General features: G+C 57.8%; 1 protein-coding gene across 7 annotated transcripts; it reads left to right on the plus strand.

Annotated features, from left to right (window-relative positions):
* The first annotated feature begins 158 nt into the window (after positions 1–158).
* PLEKHG2 (pleckstrin homology and RhoGEF domain containing G2) lies at positions 159–10,605 on the plus strand. 7 transcript variants are annotated; one of them, XM_036011828.1, is made up of 19 exons: positions 159–1,104; positions 1,739–1,868; positions 2,927–3,198; positions 3,277–3,377; positions 4,159–4,225; positions 4,341–4,387; positions 4,585–4,735; positions 5,065–5,202; positions 5,393–5,593; positions 6,026–6,118; positions 6,207–6,293; positions 6,658–6,691; positions 6,782–6,883; positions 7,015–7,062; positions 7,142–7,180; positions 7,342–7,358; positions 7,539–7,715; positions 7,923–8,751; positions 8,831–10,605. In XM_036011828.1, the coding sequence occupies exons 2-19, from the start codon at positions 1,760–1,762 to the stop codon at positions 10,384–10,386; spliced, it is 4,068 nt and encodes a 1,355-aa protein (XP_035867721.1). In that variant the 5' UTR covers positions 159–1,104; positions 1,739–1,759; the 3' UTR covers positions 10,387–10,605. The 7 variants fall into 7 exon arrangements, with proteins under 7 accessions (XP_035867721.1, XP_035867717.1, XP_035867719.1 ...); XM_036011824.1 differs by having other exon boundaries at positions 198–1,104; positions 7,821–8,751; XM_036011826.1 differs by having other exon boundaries at positions 199–1,104; positions 2,930–3,198; positions 7,821–8,751.

Consider the following 10,605-nt stretch of genomic DNA (forward strand, 5'->3'; position numbering starts at 1 on the left):
GCCACGTGACCTCTCCGGACAGCTCCGTTTTGCATTGTATATGCAAATTGAAATATGTTGGTTGGCCAATAGGAGAAAGGAGTGACCAGTTCCGGATTCTCACGCCTTGAAGGCCTTTGCTGAAAAAGGGAAACGTCTGCGAGGCATTTGGAATGTGGGAGTGTAACCTGCCTGGGACTCGCCTTCTCATGAATATTCAGAATCCAAAGATGAGGTTTTAACTCTTTTCTCGCTGGCGGCCGGAAGGCGGCCCCTCCCCCCCGCGGGCGGGAACAGGATGTGAGCCCAGGCGCCTAGGGGGAGGGTAAGCCCCAGTCAACCGCCCCCAGTCTCACAGCTGGGACCAAACTCTCCCACCGCAGAAGTGGCACTGGCACCGCAGCCGCTTTAGCCGGGTGCCACCCGTCCTGCTGCCTCAGGGGTCCAGAGTCATGGACTCCGGCTTTCCGAGTCTCTGCACCACGTCCTGAGAGACCCCGAAGCACAGGCTTCCGCGTGCAGGTCTGAGGACCCCACATACCCAGGTTCCCAGCGCCTTCTCCTGGAGGAACCAGGAGTCCGGGACATCAGCCCCGAGCGACCCTGGAGGGCGAGCTCTTTGCACCCCGGTTTGGAGAATTTAGGATCCCCTACCAGAGATACCATCCAGGAGTTCCCAGGAGAAACTTGTATTATGGGCGTCTAGCACCCTAGCAAGTCTGTTTGGGGCAGAAGCGCCCACTACTTCAAAGGGACCCAGGAATTTGGGACTCCCGTGCACTTCCGCCTGAAGGTGGTTTAATTCTTGCTCTTAGAGTTTGGAAAACTCAGGAATCCGGGCCGCCTACGGCTATATCTACAAGTCTCAGGATTTGGGTCCCCAGCATCCCCATCTGAGACTCAAGAGTCAGGCTTCCAGCACCCTGCATTTAGAGAACCAAGAAATTCGGACCGCTGCATCCCATTTTCCAAGAGACCTCGAGTTCTGGGTCCGGGAGCCTTTCCGCCCCTGACTTTCAGAGAGACCCAGGAACCCAGGAGCTGGCTCTGCGCCTCCCCGGAGACCATGCTAAGGGTCGAATAGTAGCTAGTTGCCTCGGCTCGGGGCTGGAGACTCCCGGAGAGGTGAGGAGGGAGGCGAGAGGCCCGGACCAGCTGGGGGAGGGGGCAGCGCCGCCATCGCTAAACAATGAGGGGGCGTGCCGGCGGGGGGCGAGCAGAGGCGCTGGCGGGAGTTCGGAGCTGGCGGAGATAGGAAGGCGCTGGGGTCAGAAAGCCGGTCGCAGAGGGACTGGCTGCAGGGAGATCGAGGGCTCAGGGCCAGCGCCCCACCTCACAGTTCTCGGTGGGGGAGGGAGCCGTCTGCAGGACCCCGGCATCCGGTCCCCCAGCCTCCTCCGCCCTCCCCTGGGACCCCGCGGCCTCCCGCCCACGACTTTTCCCAGCCCTGTCACTAGCCTTCGGCTGCAGCCGGAGCCCAACCGTTCCCAGGATCCCTGAGCCTCCGGCCCCAGACTGACCAGACTCTTAGTTTCAGCGACTCTTGCTATCTTCAGTCTTCTTTGTCTCAATCTTTCCTTTTTTTTTTCTATATTATCTCTTCTTGCCCCATCCTTCTATCACTTTGCCTCTGTCTACCCCATGAGGGGCCTCTCCCTGGATTTAGACCACAACCCTAGTTCTCAGCCCCCAATCTGTGAGTGTGGGCGTCAGGGAGGCCTACGGGGTCCTGATAACCAAGAAGGGGGTCTTTCTGCAGAAGCCGCTGAGCCACTCAGCCATGCCAGAGGGAGCCCGTGGACTGAGCCTGTCCAAACCCAGCACTCGCCTTGGCCCCTGCCGCAGAGGTGAAGTGTGTGACTGTGCAACTGTGTGTGAGACTCAGACAGGTGAGCACTTGAGGAGGGGCGGAGCCTGCTGGACATTCATGCCTTTATTCAAGACACTGTGCAGCCTTCCTTGGCTGGCCTGGTGCCGGGTTATGCTGGCAACACAGGATTACCAAGACAGTCCCAGGCCTGCCTGCACAGAGCTGCAAGTCGGGTGGGGGAGGTGGGCCCATCCCTAGACAGTGAGAGTTCAGAGGGACATCCCAGGGCCGAGTAGTCAGAGCTGGGATTGAGAAAGCTTTGGGGGGCTGTGGGAGCCTAGTTGGGGAGGTCAGGGGAGGCTTCCTGGAGAAGGGAACATCTAAACTGAGAACAGAGCACTGATCCGTGCCGCTCAGTTTGTCGGAGTGTGGTCTGGTAACTGAAGGGCTGTGGGTTCAATCCCTGGACTGGGTGGGTAGGATCCCAGGTCCAGGCGCTTACCCAAGGCAACCAATCGATGTTTCTCTTTCTTTTCCCTCCTCTTTCTCTAAAAAGCAATAAAAAAATTTTCCTCAGATGAAAATTTAAAAAAGAAATTAAGAAATAGATATAAATAACTTGAGGCTAGAAAGAAGAGGCATGAATTGGGAAAGGCGGGGAAGAGTATTCCACACAATGAGACCAGTATGTGTAAAGGCCAAGAGGTAAGAAGAGGCTGCTTATTTAAGTAGCTGAAAGAAGCTGAGTGTGACTGGAGTCTGGAGTATAAAAAGTGGCCTGGCTGTGGGAAGAGTGCATACTGGAAAGGTCTCTAATAACTACCTTGCAGAGTCTTTCGACTTGAGGAGTTTGGACTTTATCCTGAGGACATGAAGGGGTTATACTCATGAGAGTGACCAAGTCAGACAGGCAAATTAATAAAGATATCCTAGGCTGATAAGTGGATATGGATTAGAGAAGCAGAGGCAGAGAGGACACTGATGGGAGAGAACAGGACTGGACCAAAGCAGCACAGTAGGAAGAGGAGAAGGGAGCCTTGGGAAAGATATTGACTAAGTGTGGGTGAGTATGGGGGCTGAGAGCACTCACTTTACTCAGTTGGGGAGACTCCCTGACCTCCTACTCCACATCCCCAGCAGTTTCTGCAACCCCTGCCATGGCCTCCCCACGAGGTTCTGGGAGCTCCACATCCCTGAGCACAGTGGGCTCTGAGGGGGACCTGGCCCCAGGGCCCACCCCTGCCTGCCCAGCCTCCAGGCCAGAGCCCCTTCCAGGACCCCCCATTCGCCTGCATCTGTCGCCTGTGGGATCCCCTGGTTCAGTGAAACCCTCAAGGCTGGAGCGTGTGGCCCGTGAGATTGTGGAGACAGAGCGGGCCTATGTCCGAGACCTCCGCAGCATTGTAGAGGTGAGGCAAGAGGACACCTGAGCACAGTGGGGACCCGGGCCAGTTCCTCTGCCCCCGTAACCCCAGTCATCCCCACAGGACTACCTGGGCCCCCTGCTGGATGGCAGGGTCCTGGGGCTGAGTACGGAGCAGGTGGGCACGCTGTTTGCAAACATCGAGGACATCTACGAGTTCAGCAGGTCAGGCGTGGGTGAGATGAGCAGGGGTCCTGGCTGGTGGACCAGGGGAGGAGGGCTAGGTCCTAACCCAAAGCTTGAAACCCCACAGGGCCTGGTCCAGGCTCATCCATGGGGTGTCGAGACATTAGGCAGGGATCATGATGGGGAGGAAGGACCCAGGGTGGTGGAGGGGTGAAGGGACAGAGCCTGAGGATCTGGGTGAGGTCCAAGTCCAAATAAGGACACAGGGCCAGGCATTGGGATGGAGCTCAACACTGCCAGGCTTGGGAGCACGATGAATCCAAGGCTCAGGTGGGGCCTGAATCTCATGACAGTGTGAGCATGTGTGTCCTAGGGACCCCTCAGTCCTAGATAAACCAGGATGGTTGGTCCCCAAAGAGGAGGATGCTGGACTCCTAAGAATCAGGACACTTGAGTGTCTTGGCAAGACTGTGAGATTATTGCAGGAGGTCTGAGAGTCAGGACAAGATCTCAGGATTGCAACAAGAGCTTAAGATCATCACACTGAAGGTTATGACACTGTATCCCTGGGTCATGACATGAGACATCCAGGCCCAGGCCAGCTATGACAAGATTTCAGGCTGAGGAATGTGACCAATGCAGCCCAAGGAAGTCTGAGCATGTTGTAATGCTCTGTGTAGGGATTAGTGGACTCTTCCTCAGGACATGGCATCCCCTAGAGGGACCCTGGCGGCCACCGAGCCCCCACCCAACCTCCCGGAGGCCTCCCCTGGGGGCACTGTGGGGCAGGGTAGTCCCTCACCCTTTCCTTTCCCTACAGCGAGCTCCTGGAGGAGCTGGAAGGCAGCAGCAGTGCAGGGGGCATTGCGGAGTGCTTCGTACAGAGGGTGAGTTGGGGCCAGCACTCGATCTGGGCTGGCCCCTGGGTAAGTGGGGAGCAGGCCTGTGCAAACAGGAGTCGTGGAGAGTCTGGGGTCTCCCTGACTCCCCTGTCACCCACAGAGCGAGGATTTTGACATCTACACATTGTACTGCATGAACTACCCAAGGTGAGGGGCCCCAGGTCGTGCCCATGAGCTGATGTACCACCCAACCTCCCTCTGTCCAACTCATCCAGCTCCAGCCTCTGCTAGACGGTGACAGTAACTGAACTCCCTAATCTGCCCCCAACCGCTGCCAGCCTCCAACCCCTCCTAGCCCTGCCCACCAGAACTGCCAGCCCCTCTGACCTATGCTGTGCCCCCAGCTCCCTGGCCCTGCTCCGGGAGCTCTCGCTGTCTCCGCCAGCGGCCCTTTGGCTGCAGGAGCGCCAGGCCCAGCTCCACCACTCGCTGCCCCTGCAGAGTTTCCTGCTGAAACCTGTTCAGCGCATCCTCAAGTACCACCTATTGCTACAGGTTCGCCATGGCCCTTGGGGGGTTGCTTGGTGAGGGGCCAAGTCCTGCCCGTGGACCACCTGGTGGTACATCTTCAGGGTGAACCAGGACAAACTGGGCAAGGCCTGGGGAGGTGTGCAGTCCCTACACGCTGGGTCAGTGCGTGGGGTGGGTCTTGCTGGCAGTGGGGTCTGGCATCCGCTGATTCCATTTTCTCTTCTTGTTTGTCTTTCTTTGTCCCTGGGTCTCCCATCTCTGCCTCTACCTTTCTATTTCTCTCTGTCTCCTATCATTATCACTCTTTCTCTGTTTCTCTTTCCCTCCCTGGGTGCCCGGTTGCTGCCTGGCAGGAGCTAGGCAAGCACTGGGCAGAGGGTCCGGACACCGGGGGCCGTGAGATGGTGGAGGAGGCCATTGTGTCCATGACAGCGGTTGCCTGGTACATCAATGATATGAAGCGCAAGCAGGAGCATGCTGCACGCCTCCAGGTGCCTCTGGGGTGGGCTGGGTGGGAGGAATGGGCATGTGGGCCATGGGAGGGGGTGGTCAGTACTTCAAAGGTAACCTGAGAGGGTGTAATTAGGCAGCACGGCCTGGTTGTTAACCACCTTGTGTTGGCATGTGTTTGCTGCCCATCGGTGCGTTTCTGTGTCCTGTGCACCTGGTGGGATCCCGCAGGAAGTGCAGAGGCGGTTAGGCGGCTGGACCGGCCCGGAGCTCAGTGCTTTTGGGGAGCTGGTGCTGGAAGGCTCATTCCGAGGTGGTGGAGGGGGTGGTCCCCGACTTCGAGGGGGTGAGCGGCTGCTCTTTCTCTTCTCACGGATGCTGCTTGTGGCCAAGCGCCGGGGGCCGGAATACACCTACAAGGGTCACATCTTTGTGAGTTCAGGGATGGGGGTGGGGCTGGAATGTTACCCACAAGCTATGTTCAGTATACCTGTGCCTGGACCCCTGGTTCAGGGATGGGGTGGTCAGGAGCAGGGCCTGCAAGGAAGGACAGCCTGACTTAAGAGGGCCACATTCTCTTGAGTCTGAGGATGGGGCAAGGTGCAATAAGGAGGGGTGAGGCCAGCAGGATGCAGAGGGGAGGGACCTGGATTTGCCCACCAAGCAAGTGTTTTCAACACGGGAAGCACATCTTAATCTGGATGAGGGTAGGGAGGGCTGGTGAGGGAGGGCAGAGCCCAGCCTGGTGAGGGGTCAGTGGGGGAGAGAGGACCCCCATACAGCCATACAGGGACCCACATACAAGGGGTGCATTGCTGGGTCCAAGGACTCTGAGCCTGCCACCTCCTCTGCTCCCCCTTCCAGTGCTGCAACCTGAGTGTGAGCGAGAGTCCTCGTGACCCTCTAGGGTTCAAGGTGGCCGATCTAACCATTCCCAAGCACAGGCACCTGCTCCAGGTGAGCAGAGTGGGGCAGAGCGGGCAGCGTTCCCTCCAGTCCCTAGAGCTTACACCTGACTCCCAACTCCACCCCCACCAACCCCCAGGCCAAGAACCAAGAAGAGAAGAAGCTGTGGATTCACTGTCTCCAGAGCCTCTTCCTGGAGAACCACCCCGCCTCCATCCCGGCCAAGGTGCAGTCCTGTCACGGATGGCAGCCGGCAATGTGCCGGAGATACCCGCGCCCCCCCCCCCCCCAGCAGTTCCAGAAGACCCTGAGTTCAGGGGACCCTCTTGGAACATGACAGTTAAGTTGTAGAGTAGGCTGTCTGGGTTTGAATCCCAGCTCTACCATGTCCCTGCTTTGTGACTTTGAGCAACCTCTCTGAGCTCAGTTCACTAACCAGGAGGGACAAGAGCATCGACCTCACAGGGTCGTGGTGAGGATTAATTGTTATCAGTCATGTAATATGCCTGTCGCATAGCAGCACCCATTGTTGGGACTATGACTGGGATGCTCAGAGACCGGCCCATAACCCTCATCTTTGTGTCTTTCAGGCAAAACAAGTTCTTCTTGAAAGCAGCCTGTATTGTGAGTTTGGGCCTTGGGTTGGGAGGTGTGAAAGTAGAGGAATTACTTCCAAGAAAACGTAGACTATTAGCCCCAAATCTCTCCCCACAGGTGCTCCGAAAAGTAAGCCTACCCCAGAGCCCGTGACACTCCCACTTGGGTCTCCCCGACCTCGAGATGCTAGAAGTTTTACCCCTGGACGGAGGAACACAGGTAAAGGCGATGGAACTCTGATTCGCACTCCCTGCGTTTCCCCCGGGACTCAGGATTGTACCCCCAGCCCCTCCTCTCCCAGAAGCCCAGGGCTGGGCTCCTAATGAGGTTCTCATCTGCCTCTCCCACAGCCCCGTCTCCAGCCCCCTCCGCTCTGCGCCGTGGCCGCAGACAGTCTGGTGAGTTCCCCCCACCGAAAGGTCAACTAGGGATTGGGGTGGGAGCTGGGCCCCTAACATCAATGTGTCCTCTCCCCAGAGCCAGTGAAGGACCCATATGTCGTGTTTCCACAGAACAGTAAGTGACTGCCTAGCCCAGCCAGGCCCAGCCCGGCCTGTGTGTGTCTTCCCGTGGGATGCCCAGTGTTCATGGGGGAGGGTTGATTGGGCAGCCCATCGACCACAAGGAGTACCAGTTATTCCTGTATCTCACTCTTTTTCTCATCTCTCCATTCCCAGCTAAGCCTAGACTCAAGGTAAGCAATCTCTCGGGCAGGGTCTTCTTGGGACTCTGACTCGGGCCTGGTGAAGGAGGGAGCTTGAGTTCTAAACTCTGGAGTCTGAATAAGAAAGGGACTGGGGGATGGGTTCCTCCACCTGAGGGGTAAGGGGCTGGAGCCCTCCGTGCTTGCCCTCCATCCTTTTCTTCCTCGTAGCATGCTGGCAGCGAGGGGGAGCTCTACCCTCCCTTAGAACCTCAGGTACGGGGTCCACCTTCTGGACCCGCTGAAGACTTGGAGGACACTGGACCTCCCACACTGGAGCCCTCTGGGACGTCAATCACTGAAGAAATCCTGGAACTGCTGAACCAAAGAGGCCTCCAGGATGGGGGGGTGAGCTGGGTATCCTGTCACCGTGTCCTCGGGCCTCTCCTCTTGAGCAGGCACAGATCAGGGACAGGGCAGCCAACCCACTGTGATCTTTGGTCTCTTCCACAGTGCTCACTACAGCCACCCCCCCACGACATTCCTAAGTTCCCAGGAGACTCCCAGGTACCAGGTGACGGCGAAAGCTTTACATTTCCATCCCTGCCCAACCAGGACTCTTCAGAAGAGGAGGAAGAGCTGGAAATGGATGAGCGGGGCCCTTCCCCACTCCATATCCTAGAGGGACTCGGAAGTTCCACTGCAGCTGAAGTTCCTGACGTCCCTGGCCTTGCCAAAAATCCTGCTGTGCCCAGCCTCCCTGAAATGTCCAGCCTTTCTGAAATTCCCCCAACTCCCCACCTTCCCAGTCTCTCTGACATTTCCAGTGTTTTTGAAATGCCCTGCCTCCCAGCCATCCCCAGTGTCCCTGACATTGCTGGTCTGTCCAGTTCTGCTGCCTCCCTTCCCTGTGATGCCTGGCTGCAGGGCCCTCCACAGGAAGCAGGCGAGGCTCTAGCCACCAGGAGAGAACTGGTCTCTGGAGGCAGTTCTAGAGAACTGGGAGAGCCTTCCTCAGGCAGCAGAGCAGGGCAGGAGGAGGAGGAAGAAGAAGGGGTATCATTTCCAGATTTCCAGCCCCAGGATGGCACCCGAGATGAGGGATTCCAAGATGAGCTGGAATTCCGCTCTTGCTCAGAAATCCGGAGTGCCTGGCAGGCTCTGGAGCAGGGGCAGTTGGCCCGGCCAGGATTCCCAGAGCCGCTGCTGATTCTGGAAGATTCAGATCTAGGTAGAAGCAGCGGGAGTGGGAAGGCTGGAGTCCCCAGCGCGGAGCGGGCTGCGTCCCGAGTGCGAGAGCTGGCCCGGCTTTACAGTGAGCGGATCCAGCAGATGCAGCGGGCTGAGACCCGGGCATCAGCTAATGCTCCCCGCCGCCGCCGGCTGCGGGCTCTGGCCCAGCCCCAGCTGTTCCCTTGCCTGCCCCAGGAGCAGGCTGAGCCAGGTAAGGTCCAGGTATGTGGTCAGCAGAGGTGGCTCACACTGAGATTCCAGTCCTGATTCAGTCCTTTCTTTGCATACAGGACCCCTGCCTGCCTTTGGACATGTACTGGTATGTGAGCTGGCCTTCCCGCTGACCATGGCCCAGGAATCTGTCCCTCTGGGCCCTGCTGCCCAGGTTCAAGCTGCTGCGCCCCTATCTAAACAGAGAGGCAGCCTGGGTGGCCAGGGTCTAGATGTTTCCAGTTTGCCTGAGCAAGACCACCAGGGCATCCAGATTCCAGCTGCTCCCACTTTGCCTGAGCAAGGCCTCAGGGTTCCAGCCACCACACCTTTGCCCAAGCAGGAAGACCTGCCACATGTCCAGGTTCCTACTGTTGCAGCTCCACCTGATCAAGAAGGCCACCTGGAAACGCAAGTTCCAGTTACCAGCCCTTTGCCTGAGCATAGAGGCCACAAGGATACACAGCTTCCAGCTACCACCTTTTTCTGTCAGCAAGGATGCCAGATGGATACCCAAGTTCCAGCCACCCCAGCCTTGCTGAAGCAGGGAACTTGTTCTCACATCACAGTTCTAGCCACCAGTCCTGTGCCCAAGCAAGAAGGCCACCTAGTCAGCCAGAGCCCAGACAACACCCCGTTAACTAAGCAAGGAGGTTCCAGGGATGTTCAGTCCCCAGCCACTGCCTGCGGCCAAGTCATCAACCCTTTGCTTCCATGTGGAAGGAGTCTGGACCCTCAGATCCCAGCCAACAACGCAATGCCCTTGGGACACGACCTCTCAGACGTTCAGCTTCCGGATACCTCACCTTTGCCTGCATGTGGAGGCCACCTAGACTGTCAGGTCCCAGCTGGTGCTCCATTATCTTTGTCCCAGGACCTCCTAGACATTAGGGCTCCAGCTGCCACAGCTTCGCCCCAGCCCCAAGGTGTCATGGACACAAGGGTCCAAGTATCCCTGCCTTTGCCCAAGGAGGGGGGTGTGCCAGACCCCCAGGGTTCCACCGCTGTCCCTTTGCTTCAGGAGCAAAGTCTCATAGACCTCCAGGTCCCAAAACCTACACCTCTGTTGGAGCAGAAGGGCCTCCCAGACATCCATGTTCCCGTTGCCATACCTCTGCCTGAACAAGGCGGCTCTTGGGACACTCAAGGCCTGTCACCCACCCCTATTCAAACCCCTGTGATTTTGTCCAAACCAGCAGGCCACTTAGTCTCTCATGTTGCCAGGTCAGAGTCTTCAGACTTGACTCCACCTCACAGTCCCCCACCCCCAACCCGTCAGCTCCTAGGCCCCAATGCAGCTGCTCTGTCAAGATACCTGGCAGCCTCATACATCAGCCAGAGCCTAGCTCGGCGGCAAGGGCCTGGAGGAGAGGTCCTCACAACCTCCCGGGGGCCTTGGTCCTCTGCCCCCACATCACGGGCACCTTCACCACCACCCCAGCCCCAGCCCCCACCGCCCCCAGCCCGGAAGCTCAGCTATGCCACCACGGTGAACATCCAGGTCGGGGGTGGCGGGCGGCTGCGGCCAGCCAAGGCCCAGGTCAGGTTGAACCACCCTACTCTGCTGTCCGCCACCCAGGAATCTGTGGGCCTTCGCAGAGCCCAGGGGGCTCCTGATGCCCCTTTCCACATGTGAGCCAGGATATCAGGCCTCTTGAAAAGCAAGGACTTCAACCAAATGCTGCAGACTCTCAGAGCTTCACTTGGAAGTTCAGACACTGAACACAAGCCTAAAACCGCCACAGCTTCCCCCTTCCTGGGGTCTGCTTTGCCAAATGGTCCTTATTACTTACCCTGATTAACTCAACAGGGGTTGGGGAGGGGATGTCATTAATATTTTGTTAATATTATGAAA

The sequence above is a fragment of the Phyllostomus discolor genome, chromosome 12 (assembly GCF_004126475.2).
Source record: "Phyllostomus discolor isolate MPI-MPIP mPhyDis1 chromosome 12, mPhyDis1.pri.v3, whole genome shotgun sequence".
NCBI lineage: Eukaryota > Metazoa > Chordata > Mammalia > Chiroptera > Phyllostomidae > Phyllostomus > Phyllostomus discolor.